Source organism: Zingiber officinale, unplaced genomic scaffold (assembly GCF_018446385.1).
Source record: "Zingiber officinale cultivar Zhangliang unplaced genomic scaffold, Zo_v1.1 ctg135, whole genome shotgun sequence".
NCBI classification, from domain to species: domain Eukaryota; kingdom Viridiplantae; phylum Streptophyta; class Magnoliopsida; order Zingiberales; family Zingiberaceae; genus Zingiber; species Zingiber officinale.
Genome location: NW_024589831.1, coordinates 100,446 through 125,665, shown reverse-complemented (window position 1 = coordinate 125,665; position 25,220 = coordinate 100,446). Strand labels below are relative to the sequence as shown.

Here is a 25,220-nt window from a genome sequence, read left to right as displayed (position 1 = left end):
TTTGTCTAATACTTTGAGGTTAAACGTGATTTTAAGTCTAATGTTGTATTCCATTGTCTTGGGGTTCGTAACTTCCTTTTGCCGGAGTGTTAGTTTTTTGTAGTTGTGCACTTCGAGGTTCAAGACTGGTGCGTTGGGGTCTGTTTGAATCCAATTTAAACGGGTTGGGTGCTGGTGAATCTTTCATTATTTGGTTTCGGATGATGGCCTTTTCATGGTTGATTGTAGCGATCCTATGATCTGAAAGCCCTAAATCTAACTGGGATCAAATTTTGTAATAGAATTGGAAATGGATTGTTGGAATCGGACAGTATCGTGTGGAATCTTTTGGTCTTACATTATAAACAATCTGGATGCGGCATTGGAACCAATTGTCCTCGTCTTCTTCTCGGCGGGCAGCAATAGTGGAGGGGTTGTGCGAGCGTGTGAGGTGACAGTACCGTCGGTGGCTTGTGGAGGGATAGGGACGTGCTAAAGGCATTGTAAGTTCTTGCAGCTTGCGGAGGGGGATGTGAGATGTCATAGGTGGCTATTTTCCGACTTTTTGGTAGTGAAGAGCGGAGTGGTGGTGAGACCTGGTGTGAGTGACCAAGGGGAGCAACAATGGTGAGCATCTTGAGGGGAGGGGAGAGCAGCAAAATGTATTGATAGGGAGATGTGACAAAAAGACGATTGGCTCGTCCTCTACGCTCTTATCAACTAATCCTTAGGTTAACATGGATGAAGTAAATCGTGAGTGACTATTAGTATAAGTGGTTAAGGCATGGATGAAGATATGTTCGAACGTGTTAAATTTTGATCCTAAAATTTTATATTAAAGTATCTTATGTTTCAATCATTGTATCATCCCAAGGAGACGTATTAATACAGCACGGTGATAGAGAGAAGATTGCACAATGAATTCATTTTTAAAATTTTAATTAATTAATTTAATCAATTCTTGATTATTTAAATAGGATAATTTAAACTTTTTCAAATTAAATGAATTATCTTATAAAAATATACATAAATTATATTTATTTAATATATATAACATATTATTATTAATATCATTAATTTTATTTTAATTGTTTTTTTTTCTCAAATATCATATTTTAGTCTTTATTGAACTGAAAAATTAAATTAAATTAAATTTTTTATAGGATCGTGTATCCATCGACCATCGTGATCTTTACAAATTATGAGCCTCTCTCTTTCAGTCAGTAAAAGGGCAATTTACAGCCGTCGGTTGCTTCCGTCTGTCGGTCAATTGGGTCCTATCATCTCTCGCAATCAAGCTCATATCATTGGGCTAAATCATTCCACTGCATAGTTATAATTATCCCTCCGGCCATTTTTTATATTCGCGAGCACACATGCCAACTGATGTGACCGGGTTTTGCTGCTAATGAATAAGAAAGGTCTCGTAAACATTTCAAGCAATTAATGATTGGTTTATGGTATATGAACCATTGTCATAATTAATGCACGGTTAATTACAATGATGACACTGCTGATTAAAACGGATGAACAACTTAATGACAATAACGACAACAGCAAGGAAAATAAAAAATATGAAAGTTATTCAACGAATATTTGGATGTCTAAATATAGACACTCACGCCTAAAACTTGTACAGTTGTACAACATTAATCAACAAGCTATGCTCGTAAACATGTTTGTTATAGTACCAAATCCCCCAGCATCATCATTCTGCAACCAATCAAATCGGACTCAGTATTTTTTTTTATTCACTTAAAACTAATTCCAGGTGTATACACAGCAAATTAATTAAAGAAAAATAGCTGATATTTTGTGATAACAGAATGATTTCCAGACATATACCCATTTCTGCATATCTTTATAAGGATAAATAAATAAGAGTTCAATTATATATATCCTTTAAATTAATTGACAGTTGTGAGTCGATTTATCAAACTAGAACACAACCAATTATTGAGGTTTAAACTGGATAAGTAATAGCCCCATCACTGCCAACCCGATCACCAGCATTTTAATGAAATACTCGGCCCACACACGGAACGGATAGGAACCAAGTTAAGCACATCCCACCACAAGTCTTTCTTAATGAGATTTATAATATAATCTTTGAGCAATAATCAATGGACATTCTATCAGTAAAAAAAAAATAATTAACCAGGTCAAATCTATTACCTATTAAAGAGAAAAATTCTCAATAATACTCTAAATTCTTGATCTATGAAGGACGTAACCATAACACCCACCCTGCCCTGGTGTGACACTAATCATTTCTAAAATCATTAGATGAATGTCTTATTTTTAATTAAAGTTAAATGAACATCACATTTAATATAAATTATCTAAAATACTCACTCAACTGAGTGTAAAAACTAGTTGCTAACTTCACATGGTTTAGAAGTTACATATTTCCAGCCGATCATGATAAAATAATATTTATTTAAAATATAATAAATGTTAAGGAGTTTCCATAGGTCATTTTATTTGTTGAAATGTTTTAATTAAGTTATGAATTAGAGAAGTAAAATTAAAATGATATAAAGTTATTGTATGTGAAAGCTACAGCTACATCATGTATAAGTTGAAAGGGTATTTTGGATAATTCACATTAAATGAGACATCCATTTAACTTTAATTGGAAATGGACGTAAATGATGAGTGCCCTTTTTTTCACATAATCTTTTTTTCCCTTAAAAAGTAATTCTAAAAAAAAATTCAATTATTTTAGGATGTTCCATGTTGTGCAGGGCTCCACAACCCACTTTAGGATGCTCCACCCAAAAGATGGAGAACAAATATTTGCATTTTTTTCTTACTAGCTCTCATTGTAAATATAAAAGGCACATGAAGAAGGCAAAGAAAGGGATTACCGATAGATTTTGCTCCTCCACACATCAGAGGCATTTCCTTCATCTCGTGCCTTGCATCTCCGGGTGGACCTTCTTCTTCAACAATTTTGATATCAGCTACCCATTTACCACCAAATCAATAACATTTCAAGGAACCAAAACTCTTAGCAAACGATTATCATCACTTGTGAATGTTGAAGAGCAGGAACATGTACCTTCTGTATCTTCCTAGTCGTTTTCTTGGTATTGCCTTTTGCGGTAGCTGTGATCCACTTAGCTTCTTTCCTGTTCTGCATCTTCTTCTTCTCATGGATAATTGAGTGCTGCTTCAATCTAACATGTGTTTTCTTGTTTGGTTTCTCATTTAGACTGTTCACCATCATGGCATCGGCAGCAAAAAGATCAGCAAGCGTCGTCCTCTGTTCTCTTTTCTCCTTGTCCTCCATCAGCAGAGGCTGCTCTTGGATTTTCTCGGTGGTATCTGTCTCGTGGACAATCTCCATTTTCTTTTCCTCTACTTCAACTGGAAATTTGAGTTCTGATGTCTGGATACAAGATGGAGGCTTGCCTGCCACCAGAGCTGGTGCGACTTCTGTCCATTCGTTCGTTACCTCTATCTCTAAATAATTTTCCTCTTGCCCTGTGAGTTCATCTTCTTTGGCACAGTCTGATTCTGAAACAAACATAACCTGGCTGCCCAAGGTGCCAATCGTGAGAATACTATCGAGTACATCATGAAACAGTAAAGCTTTTTTCTCCAAGCTTTCCAAAATTTCCAGCTTTTCTTCTTCGTCTCCTTCGTAAACATCTGGCAATCAGAAACATAAAACCAGAAGATCAGAAAAGATCATACCAATCAATCTTGTGTCTGTAAGATTATGAAAAGCAAATACAGCATCACAATATCCTCAACCTATCTTTCCAGAAACATGGCTGTACTTGACGTTGGGGTACAACTTTCGATGCACCCAGTTAAAGATCTGTAACATAGTAACCAACAGCACATGGTAATGAGCCAAATATGAGCACAACTTATATATTCATCAAAAGCTACTACATGGCAGCCTAAATTTCATAATAGAGGAGGATTCAAACACTAACCTTCATTGTTATCTCCGGGGAGTAGAACTCTACTAAATGCAGCACTGTGGTGGCACTCTGATAGGAGGCCAACACGCCGGAAGCAAGATGGCTTTAAAGATTAATGTATAGACATTATGAAAAAGTAGAGGGTCGAAATATCGCATTCCAAAAGGCTCTTCAAATAATGAGACTTTCTGTTGCTGCTTGGCCAATAAACGGACAGCTCCAAACCTAGTAGTAAGAACATTTCTGTAGGTACTAAAAAGGAGGTGGTCTTGATGCTTTCAGTGGCATCAGCTTGGCAGGATTGAGCCAGAGAGATTCCTTAAGTTGAAAGGCTACAGGAAGCTCTGCATGGAACTGGTAGGACCGATCGAAGACCAAATTCTAGTCCTTGGAAGTCAGTGAATATACTATGTACCTGTCCTCCAACTTGGATATATACTAGGGCCTCTCAAGTGCAATATGACCCTAGAAAATGAATTCATGGATGCCCGATTGCAGATACTGGAGGTTCTACTGTCGAATACTAAAAGGATACCGGCAACTACCTACTATTTAGTGGAAAACAAAAGTACGTCTTTTTTGTATGTCTTTGTCCATTGAAACTAGTTGCCAGCTTGCTCCAATATATTATTATCAATTTGTGGAAGTTCAAACATGAAGATGCTAAGGGTTGGTTAGTGCAGTTTGAAGATAATCAACATCCAGTTACCTAGCTTCAGATTAATGCTAGGAAGTTATTAACAGATGAAGGCATATGATTAGAACAGTATAAAATAATTCATATAAACTGGATACGCTACTTAATGCAGGCTAGGAATATATTATGTAATTAACAACACATGATGGAAATAACTGTAGCAATAATGATGTAAAAGAAATTTGGGAGAATTTAAGGAACTAAAAATTCATACAAAGAAACTTGAATACATGCCATAATGGGCTAAGTATTATAGCCTTGACAACCATAGGTTGTAGCCACAAGATATGACTTTATGAAGCTCTAAACAACGTGATGAACATCCATTTTGTTGGAAGGAAGAAAAGTTGTCTGGTCTAGGCTAGGCAGTGTCAACATAATTTTGAAAGTGTTTATGTGAATGCAAACAAACTTAATGTTGTTAGAATTGAGACCTTACCTAAGAGTTGTGAGGGAACATGGTTAGATCATAGTATCAGAGATCCTAAACCAATTCAGGTCTTCAGAATGAGGTTCATCTAAAAGCTAAGTTGGGTCACGGATCTTCATATTCTAGTGCTCTGATCTCAATTGGGTTTAGTGCTTATACATTTAGAGAAAGCTCCACCCTTACTGAATCTGACACTGTTTCACCTTAATAATAATCTTGGTAGAGACCATCTCCCAAAAGATCCATCCATCCTTCAAGGTTAAAGTAGATTACATATGCTAATAGAGACTAACCTAGTTAAGCCTTGTTGATCATTTCCTAACTGCCTGCATAAATTGACAAATCTAACCCATCTTGTGTCTTTAGCTTAATAAAAAAATATTAATCAAGTGAGAAACCTTAACCCTCAAACCCAACCAAACAAAGCAAGATCATTCACCCAAGTCCACCAGTTAACTAAAAGGCCATCCAGGATAAGGAAGAAGCAGTTTGTGCATCTTAAAGACAATAGAATTTTGACACTAACCCTAGCAGAAATCTTGATACTAGATTCAACTACATGTCTGAAAGATTGCATCAGAGAGAACTTTAGTAAATAAGAAAGCAAGAAGATCAAATTATAAAGAACTACGAGACATACAAGTAAGATCAATCTATAACCATCACAATTATGATAAACATCTCAACCCAAATTATACATTAATCATTATAATTTCATTCTATGACACGACAAGATCTAAGCTTTTGCCGAACAGGTTGTTGGAAAACGAACGTTGGAAGATGACTTAACAGAGGGTAGGAAGTAATCATGTGGTCCAGCGACATCACATCCATGCGCTTTCCCGGCGACTCCACGAATTAGATGAGATCCAGTTAGGGCAATCGACCGTCGATCCGCGGAAATACGCACCATGGAACCTGGAGCTTAGAAACAACAGATCCGCACCAGATCCGGGAAGGCACCGCTCGGAGTTGCACTTGGCCGGCGCTTCCGTCGCCATCGCTGCGTCACGGCGGCGAGAGCTTGGTGCCGACTGCCGACAGCAAATGCGATGTGGCGTAGCTTGGCGACCTCAAGGGCCGAGAAATTATAATATGGGCCATAGTCGCATACAAACCCAGAAAACGGACACACGCATAAAATAGTTTCACGATTTTTTATTTCAAATTTTTGTTTTTCAAAAAACATAAAATTTTAATTTGTATTTAAGTTTTTATAGAGTAGAATTAAAATTTATACTAAAAATAAACAATAATTCTTCCAAATCAAATTATGTTAAATAAATAGAGCAAACAAACAAACAAACAAAAAAGATTAGAATTACAATGAATATTTTCAGATAAAAATATGGAATATCAACCAAAAAACAAGAAGATGAAGATAAAATATTTGCTGTGGTTGGGGGTCTTGAAATCATCACATCACATAACAAGGGCGATAGCCTCTGTGTGTTTTAATTCTTTTCTGTGTGTTCTTCTAAAAGAAACTACCATCAACGTGCATCAACAAATAAACAAAAAATAAAAAACTTGACTAAGGGGGCATGCTTTAGATCTAATGGAACACCATTAGAAGCAATTACAAGAATGGTCACCAAAGATCTAGCGATGATGTCTCGTGTTGGAGCTGCGTATCGTGACACCGTGCAAGTATCTCGTGTATCCGAGAACATTGAGCTTGCCATCTTCCGGTCGGATCCAATCTTTCAGCATGGAGTAAGCAGTAGGAGGCAGGTTCAGATCCTGCATAGCACAGCTATGTTAGTTGCAGTCTAGCATGTGTTTAACATTCAAAGGTTCGTGTGAAAGCCGTTATTACTTGGGCCAATTCCTCGATAGAGATGACTCGGTTCCCCTCTCGTTCAAAGAACTCGAAAGCTGTCCTTGCTATCTGCTCCCAACCATCCAAGGCCTCGAGATGATAGGGGCTGATTGCAGCAGCACAAAACTCCTCGAAATCCATCCTCGTGTACGAGAGTGGCTCCAACTGGTGTTGAGATCATGCAGAAGTTAGACAGTTAAAGGAATTCCGCTACCGATAACCAGACAAGTGAATGATAAATTCGCTTAACGATGAATTTTAGCATAACGAATGCATTGCATGCCAACAAAGAGACAACACCCACTGGGTTTTTCAATAGAAATTCAAGTAGATTATTCAGGCTCAGAAGGGCATGAGTGACTTGGGCCTAGGAAAATTTCAGTGGTCAACCCTTGTAAACTTAAGATAATGACAACCTTCGGAAACACTAACAAGGACAAACGCCACTCGAAATCAAAGAAAAAATAAGTTCGATACATAAATAAACGAATAGAAGTACACCAGAGAAGAGAGTTGCATAGAACATAGATAGCCAAGTTATTGATATCTCACCGCGTTTAGAATGTCAACAACCCTGGACTCCCTCATTGCATCAGTGGCGTTTTGCAGTAATGCCTGCACAAAATGCAAATCCATAAAATAGAAAAAGAAAAACTAGAATGGCGCCAACATCATATACCAGAAATGTGCGTATCAAGAAAGACTCGGCAAATAGTTAGTTGTCTCACGCGCTGTTCTATTATGGTACTTGATAAATAAACTGATTACTGACCATTCGAAAGTTTTCAAGCGATACGAAACCATCTCTTGTTGGCTTTAATAGCTTAAACTGCAACCTCATATAAAAAAGTTCATCCTCAGTCAGAGCTTTAGACAGTGCCTGCATAAACGTAACAAGTGCAAAAATTATGAAATATTTGCAAGGTTATGACAAAATGTTTCTATAGATTAATCGCCTCAGTAACATTAGTAATTGGGGGCAATTGCTGCATCAGTTCCCCACTTTTAACACTAGTTAAAATCATCATTTGGCATGACTCTCAAGATTGTAAGTTCTTTACATAGTCAACCAAGATAACCATAAATTCACAGTAATATCAATACTGAAATCTTATCATGCTAAGCTCTTGACTATTTGAATATTTTAACACTGTATTACCTTTAAGGTAGATCGCCTAAGAGGTGTTGCTCGAAGATAAGACTTCACTAGTCTATAGATAACAATATCCAATGGAATTTTCTGTTGTAAATCTCGCAACCAAGGGTGGGCTGTTACCAAAAAAGAAAACAGAGAAATACCACCATTAAAGGAAAAAATAGAATATGTGAAGTTCAAGGTTTGAATTCCTCCTTATCACTTGAAATCAATCGAGAATTTTCAGAATCGCAGAAGCTAGCAACTTACTCAAAGCCTGTGCAGCTGTCATTCTTTTCCTAAAATCCTTATTTAATAGCCTTTTCACAAAATCTTTGGCTTCTGGAGAAACATCCGGCCACGGTGAATCAACAAAGTTGGGATCAGCCCTCAGAACAGAACGAAAAATTCCTGATTCAGTTCGTGCCCAGAAAGGTCTACAGCCACACAACAGAATATACGTTATAACTCCAACACTCCAGATATCTGCCTCCGTACTGTATGATCTATGTAAGACTTCAGGGGCAACATAGTAAGCACTTCCAACAATATCATTCAGCCTTTCATCTGCATAATCATTTTTAAATGGAAGTTTAAATGCCAGCTCTAGTGCGATGATATACAGCTATACTAGAGATGTGATACGAATTCTGAAATGAAAGAAGAAAGTAATTTCAAGAGAAATGCACTAGATACAGGTCAGTAAGCCCATGGCTTAAGATTTTCAATTATTAACAAAACAACCAAGTCAATTAACTAAGATTGGAGCCAGTAGTTGGTGTTAATTTGTCCTGCCATGTTATTTTGTGACAAATGTACAATGATACAAACACTCACACTCTAGAATAAATTTACAAGATATAAATTGGTAAACTACCTAAGGCACTTCTATGGTCTTAAATTAGTTAGTCCCTCTAAATTTAAAGTATCAAATTGTTTTTGTAATGTATCAATTCATATAATTATGTCAATTATGTTATGTATCATCATAAATTTCTGTCACTTGAATGTCATTATCTTTGGAATTCAAATGCATCTCTTCTCAAATCCTCCTCCTGCAGTATCACTCTTAATTGTACTAACATTTGGACATCTTTGGCAAGTCAATCCAATAAACAAAGAAGCACTGTCTGTAGTTCCTACCGAAGGTTGGCATGCCACAATATCCCTAATACAAAAAATAAAAAAAAAAAAATCCAAAAGCTAATATGTAGTGTCAAGTCAAGAGAGATACATATACAATAAAATAGCTGAGCCAAAAAATTCATTTCTTAGGAGCTAGGTTATCTTAGTTTAGATTACGAATAAAACTAAAGCAAGATTATTTAAGAGTTACGTAGAACAAGAAAGAACAATCTATGGCAATGCATAACGCCACACAACTCTCAATGGCTTTGCTATGCACTAAATCTATATGTCATTCATTTGATAATTACCTTAATTTCTTCCCTTTCTTTTATATTGTAATGACAGTCTATATACAAATATAAAAGAACATCTTAGTTTAAGTCCTTATTGTAATATAATCAATCCACAATGAAACATGCCCTACAATTCTATCAATATAATCTGATGAGCCATGATAAACAACTGCATAGAACTAGAAATCGACATCTGCAGATAGCTTTGCATGAATTATATTTATCGGCTAGGAAACAGAAGCTATAATGTTAGCAACAGATTATCCCATAATCAAGTCAGTAATCAGCCATCCGTCTTCGTATCAGGAGTTGCCAAAATGCAACACACAACAAAATTTAAGCAGTATAAATTCACATAGTGGTTGCTAGACTCACCTGGTTTAATAAAATCTGAAAGTCCAAAATCAATCAGCTTCATGTCAGCACATTCATCTTTAGTGGCAAAAAGAAAATTCTGTGATAAAGAGGGGATGAGGAAATGCTGAAAGAGAAAATCACAAGACAAGACGAGTACTAAAAAAATATATGTTTCCATCACGAAGTGGCTTATGGTGTCAACCTCTGGCTTTAAATCACGATGCACAACACCTTGAAGATGACAAAAGGCAACAACACTCAGTATTTGGACAACAATAGCCTTTGCATCCTCCTCTGTGTATCTTCCACCTCTTGAGAACAAAAGAAATATAAGAAATTTCACATAATATAAAAAATATATAAGACAATTAATGACAAAAAATAGTACCTGGACAAAATTCTCTCTAGCAATTCTCCACCTTCACATAATCTGAAAAAACAAAAACATGAAGAAAGAATAAGGTAGCCATGCCAACACAGTAAAATATGTAGGGAAGCCCCCTCATTGTTTATTTACGAAATTGATACAGCAATGAATACTCTGATGGACTCTGATTCTGCAAAATAGCAGATCAACCACAGGAAGAAGTGCCAAATGAATCAAATTCTATATCAAATAATGTGGTACAAACAATAACAAATTAATTGTGCAAAATACTCATAGCATGATAACAGTGAATATTAGATTAGGACATAGTGACATACTCCATCACTATGTAGACATTAAGTGTGTCCTCACATGCCTCATAAAACTTGACAAGATTTTTATGGCCAGATAAAGCTTTCAGGATCTTAACCTCCCGGCGAACATCTTCAATTGATACAGGTGTTGTCATCTGCATAAAAGATCCCAAAAATATCAGCAAGACAACCATATGCTAATTTAAAAATACCATGGAGTTCTGGTGATCTTTTTCGTGACAACAGCAATTATCAGCTATAGTCTCGGAATTAGCAAGTTTTCATATTAACAAATTTTTGGATTGCAAATCAAGGGAGAAAATGATGAACGAGATCTATGCATTTAGCCAGAAAAGAAAGTATCATAAAATTCCCACGTCTTTCACTATTGCCTGTATTTTCATTCCCAAGAAGAATTCAATAAAACTAGATTAAATAGGACTATACAAAGCTCAACCATATAAACTTGGCAGTAACAAGCAAACCAACTCAGTTGTTGACAAACTGTGGTGTTACCAATTGCCTAATGCTTTTCACCAAAAAAAATAAAGGAACCAATAGAACTCAACAACATAAATAGAAGCACTTCCAATCTGTCTAAAAAAACATTATAGCTGAGACTACAAGAAGAAAAATTACAGTGATTTTCAAAGTTTAACTTGCATGCATTGAGTTACAGGTAAAAAAAAGCGGGTGACTTAACTGCAACAATATAACTTACTAAGGATAACATACTGTGCAGAAAGAATGTTGGATCATCTAAGTGTTTATATCATGCTAGTTGTGAAAGTGAAGTTATGATATCAGTAACATGGCTAAGACCAGGTCCTTTCAAGTTATTGCAAAGAAGATTTGAAATTTTTGTAAGACAGTACTGGGAATTCAAAGAAATAGATTACACCCTTCCATTTGTAGAGCAGGTAAGTTAAGCTAAGAGTCATTTTAAAGAGCTTACATTACTATAGAAATCTTGCAGTAAGCTCAACAGCATGAAAGATACATGGAACAAACCCCAAATAATTAGGGGAATAAGGCTTGTTTTGATTATATAATTTCTTTATGGCAACAAACTTTTTCACAAGAATTTAGCAAAACATAAATAATTAGTAGCTTGTCCAAAATTTAAAATGTTTGGCGGGTCATTCTAATATGAGCTTATTCAGTAATACAACTCAACAGATGTATTCTTTGTTTAATTGGACATACTAACGAGATACTATGTCAGGAAAAGCCCATGTAATAAGACCACAGAGTTTCCATGGAATAATTATAATCTGGAAGTTTGACTAATCAATCAGAAATAAGAGAGACAAATAAGCAATGTTGGAATGTTTTCTCTGTTGCAATAACGTAATTAGACCTATCATAGAGGTTGTTTAATCAGTGAGGAGGTTTAGAAGGCTCAGATGGGCTTAACCGTTTTGATGAAGACAGTTTTTCATGTGCTTAAAATCATAAGAACATGCAATGCGACGACAAATAGATTGGAACTGTTATTCAACTATTCGTCTTTAAATTGTTTTTCTATCACTTTAATTTTGTCACAAGAGAATCTCGTGACATTTCAGCTCATAAAAGGACCTGTGTCAGTGCCAATCTCTCTCCAAACTCGACACAAAAAGCACATAGGAAAGGACAAACAGAGAAAAACAACGTACAAAAAGTCGAACACAGAATTAACAGTCAGAAGTCGGAAAAAACACGCACTAAACTACAAACGAGGAGATGAAAGAGACATTGGATCTTCTAATTGATCGTCTAGTATTGGATCACTAATATCTGGAAATAGTTAAACAATTCGTCAAGGTTGAAAAGAGAGGGAAAAAAAATCAGAGAAAATTCACGTTTTGGACATACCACCGCACCTTAGCTTTAGAGATAATCTTGACGGCAACAAGCTGACCCCTGATCTCCCCTTTCTTAGCAGTAGCCGAGCAGGTATGCCCGAAATGGCCCCTTCCGACCTCCTTCCCCAGCTCATACTTCGCCCCAAAGTTTTTGTTATACCCAAAGTTCTTATCCAACGGCCTCTCCCCCTCCCCAGTCCCGTCCTCGGGGACTGGCCCATCTTTAGGTTTCGGGGGACCTTGCCGCTTCGCGAGAGCAGCCTTTATGTGCTTCGCCGGGGACGGCGGCGGAAAAGGCCTCCCGAAAAATCGCCGGGGGGTGGACCTGGCGGGCGAGGGGGAGACACCAACGGGGAGAGGACTGGCGGAGCCCTGCGGGTATGGGCTAGGCCAGGCAGCACCGGCGCCGTAGGAGTAGAGAGGCGCGGTCGCGCCACCCCGGGATTTCCTGGCGGGCGTCCCCGGGACGATTTCTCCAGCGCCATTGGCCGAGGTCTGAGCGGCGCCGTCGTCCTCGGAGACAGAGACGTTCTTGCCGTAGCACTGCCCCATGGCCCTCGCCCGCCGCTTCCTCCAGCCTCGATTTCTCCTCCGTCGCTGGGATTCGACGGTCTCGACGAGGGCAGTCAAAGAAGCGGCGCTCGAAGAGAGGAGGAGGAGCATGAACAGAGGTGGCATTAAATGCGGCGTGAACGTTTCACTTTACGCCCTCTACTTCATCTTATTTTTATGAAGACCCTTCCAAACTTTTCAAATTTGCTGCTTTACTAAATAATGACAAGTGTATGATTTTTTTAATATAATTTATGTTAAAATTTGATATCTATTAATCATATTACTAATAGTTTTAATACTATAATACATAAAGTTTATTAATTTAATATTTGAAGATATCGTAGCTTGGGTAGCATTTTGAATGGAATTTCTACTTTTTGAAGGGTCCATTCATAAAGTCCCGAGGTGGAGTGAGCCAAGAAGAAGTATCCAATTCGGTCTCGCTTCTGCAGATCCCATCGCCATTAAAATCCCCTATCACTTTCCAGACAGCAACTTGTTATAACGGTGAACAATACCTATCAAAATCGACACGTGGCGAATTACTAATGAGCCGGCATAGAGACCAGTCTCCATTCGTGCAGGGGATGGAGACGGCCTCGGGTTTGGGTTGCCGAATTCGCTCCGCGAACACGGCGCGTCGCGCAGTGCGCGATCTCGCGTTCCAAAATTTACAATAATCCGAGTGGGGGCCCCAGGAAAATATTCCAATGAGCTGCTTGTCTTTCGAAAATTTTGAATTAGGTCCTTGTCATTTTTTTTAGAGCAAATTGAAGTATTCTATATAAACAATAAAAGATTGATGTTTAGATCCACGTTGACCAATTTTAAAAACTAAGCAGTCACGAGCTCAAAGTCAAAGTCAACACCTATATAAAGAAAAAGGTAAAGCATACTCTCCATATGTTTCCTTGTGAATAGTATTAATGCAATTGCTACTTTTCTTCTACCTTTATTTTCATTTTCCTTTTTTCTAAAGTTTTAATAGAGATGTTTACTAATTAGGGAAATAAAATTTAAAGGTATTTTTTGTTGGACAAAAATAATTTGTTGTCGGAGATTTTTAGAGACTTAGCTGAATTTAAAATTATAAAATCTAAATTCAGCAGGGGCTAGTTTCTGCTACGTGCTGAAGAGCGACTTATCGGACTCAGTCTAAGTAGTCAGGCCGACCGGGCGAAGCAGGCAGACAGGTCGGTCGAGCTGGCTGTGCGAGTGGAGAGGCCGACTGGGAAACAGACTGAGGCTTGCAACTAATACAGTTTCCTTGAAACAGATTCGCCCCCACCTCCGGCGATGGCTTTCACAAGCACTCTGTCGAGCAAGAGTTGCTCGCTGCGTCTATGTGTTTTTACATGTGATCGCAACCTCTATTCCACTTGGACGAATTTTGACTCGATCGGGCCAGCATTCGGCGAGCACAAATCATGCCCGCACACGAGTCAACATGATTCAATGCAATCCGAACACTGAATTTGCACCACTACCCACACGTGAGAGAAAACCTCTCCCCATACATTTATACACATCTTCAATGCATGTAAATCAATATAAATCAACCATCATACTATGACACTCCTAATATGAGACTAAAGTCCCATTTACAATGAAATCTTTTTGCTCTTCCACATTTTCTCCATTTACTTTTATTCAACATTTTTAACTTTGAAAGTCTAGGAGTTATTTTTTATAAAGAGGGTAAAGAAGTTGACTTTTACATCCCGTAGTTGACTTTTTACATAAAACTTTAATTGATGCCGAGACTTTATAATTTATAATCATAATGCAATCACTCTACATAAAATGTTATCTCCTATTTCACCATCATCATATTTTTGTCCAAGTTCATGAGAAAACCAAGGTAGAGTCCATAATTAAAGAATCACAAGATTACAGAAATGAGAAGAAAAAAAAGATTAAAATATATATGTAATTAGTAGAAGTCAAACTGTCCATGGCAGTTAATTGTGGATCATGCAATAGAAGTTGACTTTTTGTTCTTCCAGATGAAGTATTTGTGATTAGTTTGTTGTGGTAGGAAGCTGAGTCCAAACATCTCCTTGAGGACCTGCCCTTGCCCCACGAGACCGATTAGCTTCGCCACAAGGGAAGCACTCCCCTTGACATGTGCCATGTCCGTTTGGGTCCAGATGCGCTGGGTGAGCTGCCATCTCCTCTGTTTGGAGTCAAGATTGATTCCCCAATCGGTATACAATGAGATCCTTTCTTGCAGAGTTAGCTTCTTCTGCATATGCTTGTACAACATTTCTCTTTCGCGACGGAGACACCTTAGGCTGCTGAAAAATTTGAATGGCACTAGTATTACGATACAAATCTAGTTTGAATGACGAAAGAGAAGGAACGAGGGAAGAGATGTACCTTGAAGAAGTAGGATTTCGGCTACTCTCAGGTGCTATTGCTGTGGCACAATGAACATGAGACGATGTGTTTTGCAGAAACGATAGCCTTCTGTGTTCCACTTCTATGTAGATGGGGTCGGTTGGATCGCCATTGAAAAGAAGGAAAAAGTAGGTCCTGTGGACCATGGGCACATTGCAGGCGTGCCAAATCTCAATTATCTCCTGTTGCTTCCTCTCAAAATCAAATGACCATCTTGAAGGAGATTCAACCGGATAAAGTACTGAGTCTATTCCCACATCCATCATAGTTTTCTCAACTTCAGAATCTTCAACTTGTGAGTCTTGGTTCTCCTAAAACAAGAAACAGTAGTGAAACTGATTAGCATAATGGCACGTTAGGTGCATAATTGCAGACATCGAAGTTAGGATGCTTCACGCCCACTAGTCCTACATGGACAAATGTGCATCGGTTTATTATGCGGTTATAAAAGAAGGGTATCACATGTTAGAAGGGAGATTTCTCACCTGATCATCACGTAATTCCCTGTGATGCTGACTCTGAACAACCCTTGGAGAACAATTACTGATGTTTGTCGCATTGTCCTCATGAACAATCAAAATATCCCCGGTTCCGACCACATCACCTGAAACTTCGATAGTTCTGTGAGATTCTTCATGCGAACGTGCCACATTTTTTGCATGATGACCAAACTCAGACGTGTTTGTTAAAACACCATCTGATATGGCATCAAGTTGTGTCTCATCTTCAGATGAAAAAGATGAAGCAATCATTAGCATCCCATGGCTATTACCACTCCTAGTTTGTGCCGACTCCCCAGAGGCCATTACTTTATCCATTTTGGGCAGCAGAGATGAAGTACCGGCACATGGTTTTATGATAACGCCAACTGCACTTGTTGTGGTATCCATTGGTTGCTCCATCCTAGGTATTGAATCTATGCCGACCCCATGATGTGATCCAGGATTTTCAAGCTTTGTTGTGTCAGTCACTTCGCCCTGAGATGGTAGACTATCATTGTCTTGAATCATTGATGCAGCACTGGATTCCTCGCTTTTGCTCGTGCTCAAAGCATGCATATCGATACACCTAACTTCCTTGCAGTGATCTTCAATTTTTTCTTGCGTGGATTTAAAGCCCTTGCCCCTTCGCCACTGTAAGATCATTCCGCTGGTTGCAGAACTACTAACTGAATGCCTAGGTGAGATGTCATGATCATTGTCCAGTTTCCTATGGAGCTCTAAATGATTTTCATCTTCGTAATTGCTTTCGTGTGACGTGCAAAGTCTTGTGGATTCAATTTCTGGACTTTGATATGCAGTGCCTGATGTATCATAAAATCTTCTAGATTCAGTATCTGGACTTTGATATGCAATGCCTGATGAGCTGGACAATCTTGTAGAATAAAAATCTGGACTTCGATATGCGGCTCTAGATGTTCCAGAAATCGAGCACACATCTTCTTGGGTATTTTGCATCTGTGATACTATAGAAGACTGACTCAATTCATCCTACACAAATATAAACAAACTTTAACAAGACAAAGACGACTTATAGGACACTTTTGGTGAACTTGTTTTGGAACCATACCCATAGTCTTGAAGCTTGTTCATTGTCACCTACGGCTCTAAGCAAATCATCGAGACGAGACTGAGCAAGATCTCTTTGCTGCATCAGCTCTATGATGTCTCGTTCCATCTGTATGAGGATTTAGAAAAACAACATTCAGAATATAGTGAGAAGCTCCGATGAAGTGAGGTAAAAAAAACTTTTGGTTGTAGAAAGTTGAACGTTGGTGCATTAAGAGCTAAAACATTATCTCTTTAATGACCTTCTTGATTTGTGAATCTTTGTCCCTTAGAGCTTCGAAATGGGTAGTGCGGGAGGTTAATCCTGGATTACTGAGTTCGCTCTCCAATCTGGTGACTTCTCTCTGTAGATGCTTGATCAATGCCTTGTCAGACATCACCACATTCACCTGTGCATTTGTGACTACTTGTTTTGCACAGTTTGCGAACAAGAGGGTGTTCCGGGACTGTTCAACGTGACTATGAGCAGCGTTCATCGTGCAGACAATAGCGGTTCTTGCATTACCCCCCAAGGATGATTGTAATATACGTGTCAGTTTTGAATCTCGATATGGAATATGCCCATTTCTTCCCTCACTGCAGCAACATAAGATCATTAGATCATGCAATAAAAGTGTGAATTAGATCATTAGATCATGTTAAGAACAGAATTTAAGGTGTCTTTTAGTAGTAATCATAAATGCGTCCAAAGTAAAGCATGTACTATGACTCAAAATAGATCAAACAACACTGGATTTCACAATATTAAAGAACACCAAATACGTGTGTTTACTTAAAAGGTTATATAGAATCAAAAGGATCAAAAAAGACTAAAATCCTTGGATACATGTAAAAGAGTTAAACAACCTTAACTTTCGGATAACAGTTCCAAGGGTAAGCAAGCTTCGATTGATATGGCAACCTTCTTTTAGTCTAGCTCCAGCAGATGAGGCTTGAGATGCACGCTCACTACCTGCAAGGTCTACGAAATTCTGTCCAAAGGAAACATTCTCAGATGTGGCATTTTACATTCTGAAATATCATAATTTGGCTACGAACAAAAACCATACCACGGTTGCCGCTACGGAGCTATTTCTACTTACAAACGCTCCAGTCGAGCTTTCGATTGTCTGGCATAAAAAAATAAAGAACATTAGAATAACATAACCGCCAAAGCCAAACAACATGGGAATAAGGTGATTGATAATATGTTGGAAGAGTGCAAATTCTAGTTGATACGACTAAAGGAACTAACCAATCTAAGTATCTGATGAGATCTAGAGCTTGTTTCGTTCAGCACGGTTTCCCCTATCTGTCTTTGAGCTGCAGTACGACGGAAAAAAAAAAACAGTAAGCATATAGCATTCTAGGTCAAACTATGTATAATTATGAAGGAGATAGTGTGCTACACCTTCACAAATGGAAAGAAGCTCCTTAAGGTGGTTTTCATCCCTAAGAGTTTCCTCTGTAAGTTTCTCCACTATAGTTCCTCTCTACAAAAACAATAAGATCACATTGTTTACTGAAATGAGTATCAAGAGAACTCTACCTCTGGATCATCGAGAAGCCTAAGTGAGGAAGCCTCCACACTGAGGAGATCCCTAACTGCTTCATTATATATCTCCATAGCTGAGAATTTCACGACGAACTCTCTCTCTTTGTGCTGTGGAATCAAAGCAATTTAATCATACAGATTCAAGAACAGAAAGCTAATTGCAGGAAAGTAGAACTTGTTACCCTTTTGATGTAATCATAGATATCGGCGACACTATGCTCGGTTATCCCGGTCATAGTGTATGTCTTTCCGCTGCTAGTTTGTCCATAGGCGAAAATAGTTGCTGAATGAAATGAGAAAGCACAAGGAATGAAAGTTTTTCTCTCATTTTGAAGAAGAAAAAGAGAATTAGTACCATTAATTCCAGTGACAACAGACAGAGCAACTTCCTTGGCTCCTTGTTCATACACATCTCTGGTGCTGCATTCGAACCCAAATACTCTATCTATCGATATGGAAAGGAAAGAAAGAAGACAAAGTATTAGCCATACAAGAAGATATAGATGCGCTAGAAAAAGATTAGTCGACCAAGAAAGAAGTCAAGAAAAGTAAAAGATGCAATTTGGAGAACACTTACCAAAAGTAAACATTGTTGGATACACAGATCGATCCGGGAGGTTGCTGTTCTTCAGGACAATGGTGGTGTTGTTGATGCACTCCCAATCCGCGGTGTCATTGCGCTCGATCTCCTTGGCATTGAGCGGCCTCACCCTGACGGAGACCAGTATTCTCTCCTCCTTTCCCCTGCCGCCGCCGCCGACCTCCTCGGCCTTCTCCGCCTGCTCCTCGCCGGCGACGCTCTCCATCGAAACCTTAACGCACTCCGACCTGCATAAAACGAAGATCTTCCAGATAGTTAAACATGGAGTGCGGAAGACAATGCGGCACGCGTCGACCTAAAAAATCCAACAAGAAATGGGGATTTTTTTTAGAGGACGAGAAGGAAGAAGAAGAAGAATCGCAGGGAGCCCCACCCCTCGCGAGGGTTATTTTCTTCTTCCGCCGTCCCCCCAAAAAATAAAAATCCAATTTTTTCTGCGCCTCCAAACCTGATCTTTTGAGGATGGGGAGGATCGGGAAGCGGCCGTCCCCATTAATTGGATTCAACTGCTTCTCGCGACTGTGTGGGTGGTCGCTGAAGCTTCGTCTTTTCTCCGTGGATCGTATGGTCCCCGCCATGGGCTTCAATCCCGCCTTCAACTCCCAGCTTTTCCTTTACCAGCCTTTTTCAATTACAGATTTCACATGGGAAGCTTGATGCCATTCGAAGGAGAAAAGAAAAGTTAAACATTGTGGAGGGAAGGCAGAGCAAGTACAGAAGCGGAGCTGTCCCAGCTCGCCGTCCTTGTTACGGGGGAGGTGGGGGGATGAAGGACAAATTTGTTCCATGGATAAAATTGATCTTTTTATGGACAGTGAAAAAATAAAGCGAGTTATTGCACTTAAATTCTTTAGGAAACTAAACTAAACTAAACTAAATTAGTAGCGATTTGCTCATCGATCGCTTTCAATTTAATTCCTCCCCTGTTCTCGCGGGCACCGAACAACCATTCCATGTGGTGTTTAATAGATTGTTTATTAGTGCCCTGACTAATTCATGAATCCGAATTCAACGTACAATGATAATATAAGAATTATAGTTGGATTTTTATTTTTTTTTTTGTTGTTGATCACTTTGTTGAGAATGGGACAATGTGACACGTGGAGGATTAATTACATGGGTGAGAGCGAATAATATTCAGTAATAATATATCCTTAATTATTTTAAAAATCTTTAAGCAATTAAAATAAATAATAATTAATTTTAGAAATACCCATTCGAGAAGGCGCCGCGCATTCTAGCAATTCCTACGGTCCCAGAGCTCCTAGCCCCTTCCGCCGCCACCGGAGCTCGGGGGCGAGTCCTCCATCCCCGCCTCCCTCAGCGCCGCCATCTTCGCCATCAACGCCAGCGCGAAATCCTGCCTCGCAGCCCCGGGATGTTCGACATTACCAGCCTCGCAACCACCTCCATCGCCGGCGCAGCTACCCCACGTCCGGATCCAGCCCCCCCGGCGAAGCGGCTCCCCGACAGATCATGTGCCATAAATGCATTAAATTCTAATTGCACGCGCTGAAACTTACAAAATCTGATAGCATAAAGAGTGAAAATTTTCGAAAACTATGATTTACTCAAGTAAATCAGAAAATTTGAAACCGAACCAAAGAAATGGCAAGGTGGCGATGACACGGGAGATGATGTTCTTGCCGATCGCGTCCGTTCAAGCAGCAGCAGCAGCTAATTTATTGGGCCGCCAATCTGACTTCTCTGCGAAAACCACCCCCTCTCGGTTCTTGGAGAAGGTCAGGCGTACGTTCCAGTGGAGCGATTTCAACAGACTCTCCACTTCACTCGCGGTGGCAGAATCGTCGCGGACGATAATTTTCCCACCGGGCCTCACTATCCTATCGACCTCAGCTATCAAAGGCACAATGTCGCATCTGAAAAGAACACGCAGATTTGAGTTCTGTCAAAAATACTTTTTTCTCTGCTCGAAAACAAGTCGCGGAGGTGGTGAAACACAAACCTCTTCTTTATGCTCGAGAACAAGTGATCGGCATGCAGCAGGTCGTAGGTTCTCGGGTAGGTGCTGAAGGATTCACACCAGTCATGGTATATGCCGAAAAGCCCACGCTCGTAGATGATTGGCAGTGTGTCCGGGCCATCGACGTTCACAACATTCATCACCCAGATCTTTAGATCTTTGAGTGCAGCTGCGAACCTGATAGAAATAATAAAGGAAGGTTTTGTTTAGATGCAAAAGAGAATTTCCTTGGTAATTGTTGGAGTAAGTTTACCCTACCCTCCATAGATTGATCTCATGTCCATAACGTTTCTGACTCTGGACCAGTTGATGCCCAAACCAGATAGATAAGATTTCTCCACGACTCGCTTCCAGTGTTCGTAGTCGACCTTGAAGTCGACAGGAGCTGGCTTCCCATAGACTCCTGTCTGAGAGCTATTCAACCAGGAAGGGGGAACCTGCAATCTGAGAGGCCAGTCCTTGGGCCACTGCGATCCTCGTTCTGACCGTTCGACTGGAACTCTATGCATGCAGGTTTCCAAGGGAATGTACCTGGAATGGTATCATAGCAACTGTAATTAACAAGAGTGATTGAGAGAAAGGGATTCTCAGTTCAAAGAAAGTCAATCCGTTTCATAGCAACTAGTGATGCATTTATCCTCACAGGTGTCTACTCACTTTTGAACTTGACATCACTTATAATGGAGCTTAGAACCGATCAGATCTTAAAACCTCCAGAAATCAAGAAACAATTGAAGAACATAAAGTTGTATATCTCAAGAAACATATAAGATTTTTGTAGGATAAAGAAGATACTGTTGTAGTGAATCTTACCAAGCTGCGTTGGGATTGTCAGTCTCTTTACACATGGGTGGATTGCTAGTCTTTCTCTTGTCATAGCACTCATTTGAAACAGGTTTCCGAAAGAAGGCAGCTCCAACAGAGTTCAATCTATCCTTTCTGATCGCAACAAGTTCCCAGCACATGGATGCAGTGAGAGATCGCATTGCTGAAATAGTAATGTTATAATTTTGTTTACAAAGTTCTGTTAGATGGAGCAAAGCAAGGCAAACTCTAAGAAACAAACCTTTCCAGATCTCCACATCTTCTTGGAGCTTCTGATAGACTGGTGTCGCTGACCAGACAAAAAATCCCCCGGGTCGTAAGACACGGTTTAGTTCTAAGAGAAGAGTGCCGCCTGTACCATTAATTTAAGTGATCCGACATTATTGATTAATGACAAGAATCAAAGTAACAAGAAAATTGAAACCAGAGGAAGAGCTGAAAGTTGAGACAAGTACCTTCCGCATGCCATGGGACACGACAGCGTGCACAGTGAACAACATCGAAGACATTGCTGGGAAATGGTAGACGCTGAGAGCCCATGACAGCGGATATTGCGGGGATTCCTCGTTCAAGTGCAAATTGAACTTGAGCTTCATGTTCATCTTTTGGAGCAAAAGACATTGCAAGAACATCTCTGTCAAAGAGATAGCCTCCGAAGCTTGCAACACCACAGCCAACATCCAGTATCACACGTGTATGTTTGCCCCATGTAATACCACGTACAGACTGCGATCAAAATAAGTGATTATATAAGCACATGCAAACCAAGAAAATCAATGTGAGTTAATCCCACAATCTTATCAATACAAAAATGGTTCAAGTTCACATAGCTATCTTGTTGAATTTGGCAATATCCTTGAATTTGATCCCTTTAGCCAATCTTCAGTATCTCAGAAAATGGTTTAAATACCTTTGGGAGATTCTTTAGTATATCAGAAAAACATGAATAGAGCATCAATATTGCGTCATTGCCCAATTTAGTGCCTCATGATGTACCCAATTACATTCCATACTGGATGTTGTACCGGATGTTGTACGGTGTAGGATACTTGGGATAGTCTATATGAGCTAAATAAGTATACTATCACTAAATTAGGCTAAAGACTGAAACCAATCATGATTTATAGCAAATTCAATCCTAGACTTGCTAAATAACTATTGTACCTGCTGAATGAAGTCTATATAGTGAAGTGCCCCGTGTATAAATTGCGTTCCACCTCCAGGGAACGTCAAGTAATCTCCTGCAACTTTGACCCAATTTTGATGTCCCTTCACTTCTGCAAGCTTTGTGCGAGGTACATTGTTGTACCATATCTGAAACATGAGGAGCAATTACAACCTCAATGTACCAAAGATATATATATGTGCAACGAATATTAGAGTGGTAGAATTACCCTATCTCTACTCTTTGGCCACTCAATGGATCGTCTGTACCCAACAGGAAGGGGAACCAGGCATGTCGGACTTTCCTCTGGGCAGTGCCGCTCGCGGTGCTGGAAATGTTTCAAGTTGTGCAGCTTCTTGATGGCCTTCTCATTGTCAAGACAAGGAATGTAATCGGCACCAGCAGTAACATTACACAGCTTCCACTCCTCTCCAAGTGAATTCCCAACGCTTCCCTCCACGTTATCACCACCACCACCTTCTTCGATCGATCGCAAATCCTCCTCTTTTCTCCTTTCCTTATTGTTATCAGAGTATTCAACGCGGCTCTCGTCACTCTGTGGCTCCTTGTTTACTTCTCTTGGCTCAGTTGAACTTTCCTCTTCCATCTGTCGTTCTGATGGCTGCTGCTGCTGCTGGCCTTCTTCATCGCCTCCAATTTCTATGCTTTGATGCTGCTGGTCTTCTGAATTTTCTCCTGTCTCTGCTTGTTGATGCTGCTGCCCCTCATTTAGTGATTCTTCCTCTATTTTCTCCTGTTGCCCCTCCTCTGCCGCATTTGTTTCTTGCCCATTCTCATTGGTAACTTGTCGTATCTTCTCCTCGACTTGCTCACGGTCCTCCTCGGCTATGTTGTCAAGTGCCGTCTGCAGTGGTCCTTGCTGGTTGTCTTCTTCTCTGTCACCCGGAAGCCGTTCGTCTTGTTGCTTCTGCTGTTCCTCTTGGTTTTCCACCTCTTGACTATCGCCCGGAAGCTGCTCGTCGCGTTGCCTCTGGTTCTCTTCCTGTATTTGCTCCTCCTGGCTGTCTTGCGGGAGCTGTTCGTCGTGTTGCCTCTGATGCTCCTCGTGTGTCTGCTCCTCTTGGCTTTCGCCCTCAATCTGCTGCGGTTGGTGCATCTTGTTCCCCTCGCCGTCACCGTCGCCGTCGCCGCCGGAGGGCAGCTGATCGTCGTGCTCTCTCAGCTCCAGTTCATGGGTCGCCTCCTCGCTCAGCCGCTTGCCCTCCTCCTCGGTTCCTCCGTCCAAGTCGCCGCTCTTTTTACCCTCTTCGTCTTCCTTCTTCTCTTCCATTCCGCCCCTTGGCGACTCATCTACCTCCTCAGCCTCCTGCTTGCCTTTAGATTCATCTTCAACAATGGACTTGCTCCCATCCTCTTCGCCCTCATTTTCTCGATCGGATCCCTTCCATTCTCTCAATGAAGATATCTTATAACCCGATTTCTCGTCCTCGTCAACGCTGTCACCATTTCCCTTTGTGGAGATTTCATGTAGGCTGCTCTGCGAATCCTCCTCCGTGTCGAGAGGAGGATCTCTGAAGGCGACAATGCGAGAAGCGCCAGATTTGGAGGAGGAAAAAGAAGATACACGAGCAGCAGTTGTGGATCTAGGCGGGGAGACGTTAGATGAAGAGACCATCCACACGCCGACGATGCAAAAGGCGACGAAAACTACGATGGTGACATAGTAGGAGAAGGAGGACATGGATGTGGAGGAGGCATGGCGCTTACCCACGCGAGAACTCCTGGCTAATCCGGCCATTGGTCGTCTCCCTTTCCCTAGGCAACTCCTTTTGAGGAGGAGGAAGAGGGCGTCGCAGAGGTGACAAGTGGAGGGCGGAAGGATCGGTTCTTGGAGTCCAAATGGCGCAAGATCCCTCAGGCTCGGAGGCCCGCACAGGAATCGGAGAGATCCACAGCCTCAGAGATGGGAGAGGAGCTCGAATAACGCGGGAGACAGAGACCGAATCGCTCGCCGGCGACGAGCGCTGGAGCGGAGAGGAAGGCGGTGCCGGTGATCCAGTATCCTACCGCCGCCAAGGATCATAAAGAAAGGGAAGTTTTCATTTCTACCCTTCACAATTTATCCGTTTTCCATAATATTTTTCATATAAAACAATTTTAAAGTAATGCTATTTTAAATAAAACAAGGCCAAAAGTGCATTATGTTTTATCAAAGAAGTAAATTATCAATTCAAATAGCTCTAAAATGGAGCACAAATGTTATTTTAATATATAAAAAAAAGACTCTTTTCATATTGATAATAATAATAAAGAGTACTTT

General features: G+C 40.1%; 4 protein-coding genes across 11 annotated transcripts; all 4 read right to left on the bottom strand.

The window, feature by feature from the left end:
* Nucleotides 1-1,412: 1,412 nt before the first annotated feature.
* Nucleotides 1,413-6,128, bottom strand: LOC122036261 (protein TILLER ANGLE CONTROL 1-like). 2 transcript variants are annotated; one of them, XM_042595533.1, is made up of 5 exons: nt 3,930-6,128; nt 3,742-3,808; nt 3,044-3,636; nt 2,850-2,945; nt 1,413-1,692 (listed from the first exon to the last, which is right to left on the bottom strand). In XM_042595533.1, exons 1-4 carry the CDS (start codon nt 3,933-3,935, stop codon nt 2,889-2,891), a joined length of 723 nt encoding a protein of 240 aa, XP_042451467.1. In that variant the 5' UTR covers nt 3,936-6,128; the 3' UTR covers nt 1,413-1,692; nt 2,850-2,888. The 2 variants fall into 2 exon arrangements, with proteins under 2 accessions (XP_042451467.1, XP_042451468.1); XM_042595534.1 differs by having other exon boundaries at nt 2,850-2,921.
* A 292-nt stretch (nt 6,129-6,420) lies between these two features.
* LOC122036281 (CDPK-related kinase 3-like) lies at nt 6,421-13,022 on the bottom strand. Of its 2 annotated transcripts, none has more exons than XM_042595562.1 (11): nt 12,326-13,022; nt 10,485-10,615; nt 10,168-10,209; nt 9,982-10,090; nt 9,798-9,876; nt 8,272-8,568; nt 8,026-8,135; nt 7,639-7,746; nt 7,419-7,481; nt 6,864-7,031; nt 6,421-6,787 (listed from the first exon to the last, which is right to left on the bottom strand). In XM_042595562.1, the coding sequence occupies exons 1-11, from the start codon at nt 12,983-12,985 to the stop codon at nt 6,647-6,649; spliced, it is 1,908 nt and encodes a 635-aa protein (XP_042451496.1). In that variant the 5' UTR covers nt 12,986-13,022; the 3' UTR covers nt 6,421-6,646. The 2 variants fall into 2 exon arrangements, with proteins under 2 accessions (XP_042451496.1, XP_042451497.1); XM_042595563.1 differs by having other exon boundaries at nt 12,318-12,443.
* A 1,586-nt stretch (nt 13,023-14,608) lies between these two features.
* On the bottom strand, nt 14,609-20,316 carry LOC122036268 (kinesin-like protein KIN-7J). 6 transcript variants are annotated; one of them, XM_042595544.1, is made up of 14 exons: nt 20,179-20,316; nt 18,942-19,192; nt 18,720-18,809; nt 18,547-18,647; nt 18,359-18,472; nt 18,221-18,302; nt 18,065-18,132; nt 17,880-17,939; nt 17,677-17,801; nt 17,073-17,406; nt 16,832-16,939; nt 15,748-16,752; nt 15,242-15,573; nt 14,609-15,159 (listed from the first exon to the last, which is right to left on the bottom strand). In XM_042595544.1, the coding sequence occupies exons 1-14, from the start codon at nt 20,199-20,201 to the stop codon at nt 14,835-14,837; spliced, it is 3,018 nt and encodes a 1,005-aa protein (XP_042451478.1). In that variant the 5' UTR covers nt 20,202-20,316; the 3' UTR covers nt 14,609-14,834. The 6 variants fall into 6 exon arrangements, with proteins under 6 accessions (XP_042451478.1, XP_042451479.1, XP_042451480.1 ...); XM_042595545.1 differs by having other exon boundaries at nt 14,609-15,156; XM_042595546.1 differs by having other exon boundaries at nt 15,748-16,719.
* A 128-nt stretch (nt 20,317-20,444) lies between these two features.
* LOC122036269 (probable methyltransferase PMT24) lies at nt 20,445-24,970 on the bottom strand. The gene is made up of 8 exons (XM_042595550.1): nt 23,169-24,970; nt 22,939-23,088; nt 22,230-22,500; nt 22,016-22,126; nt 21,763-21,937; nt 21,208-21,480; nt 20,932-21,126; nt 20,445-20,845 (listed from the first exon to the last, which is right to left on the bottom strand). The coding sequence occupies exons 1-8, from the start codon at nt 24,696-24,698 to the stop codon at nt 20,626-20,628; spliced, it is 2,925 nt and encodes a 974-aa protein (XP_042451484.1). The 5' UTR covers nt 24,699-24,970; the 3' UTR covers nt 20,445-20,625.
* Nucleotides 24,971-25,220: the final 250 nt, after the last annotated feature.

Excerpts from the sequence above, each read along its gene's own strand:
- LOC122036261 (XM_042595533.1), bottom strand. Across the intron at positions 3,637-3,741 it reads CCATGTTTCTGGAAAGATAG|ATGTTTACGAAGGAGACGAA; the intron begins GTTGAGGATATT and ends TCTGATTGCCAG. Across the intron at positions 2,946-3,043 it reads CGACTAGGAAGATACAGAAG|CTGATATCAAAATTGTTGAA; the intron begins GTACATGTTCCT and ends GTAAATGGGTAG.
- LOC122036281 (XM_042595562.1), bottom strand. The coding sequence starts at position 12,985 with ATGCCACCTCTGTTCATGCTCCTCCTCCTCTCTTCGAGCGCCGCTTCT. Across the intron at positions 8,569-9,797 it reads TTCAGATTTTATTAAACCAG|ATGAAAGGCTGAATGATATT; the intron begins GTGAGTCTAGCA and ends ATGATTATGCAG. Across the intron at positions 6,788-6,863 it reads CTATCGAGGAATTGGCCCAA|GATCTGAACCTGCCTCCTAC; the intron begins GTAATAACGGCT and ends TGTGCTATGCAG.
- LOC122036268 (XM_042595544.1), bottom strand. The coding sequence starts at position 20,201 with ATGCGCGGCGCCTTCTCGAATGG. Across the intron at positions 18,303-18,358 it reads GGCTTCTCGATGATCCAGAG|AGAGGAACTATAGTGGAGAA; the intron begins GTAGAGTTCTCT and ends TTGTTTTTGTAG. Across the intron at positions 15,574-15,747 it reads GGGAATTACGTGATGATCAG|GAGAACCAAGACTCACAAGT; the intron begins GTGAGAAATCTC and ends TTCTTGTTTTAG.
- LOC122036269 (XM_042595550.1), bottom strand. The coding sequence starts at position 24,698 with ATGGCCGGATTAGCCAGGAGTTCTCGCGTGGGTAAGCGCCATGCCTCC. Across the intron at positions 22,127-22,229 it reads TGTCCCATGGCATGCGGAAG|GCGGCACTCTTCTCTTAGAA; the intron begins GTACTTGTCTCA and ends TTAATGGTACAG. Across the intron at positions 21,481-21,762 it reads GACAATCCCAACGCAGCTTG|GTACATTCCCTTGGAAACCT; the intron begins GTAAGATTCACT and ends ATACCATTCCAG.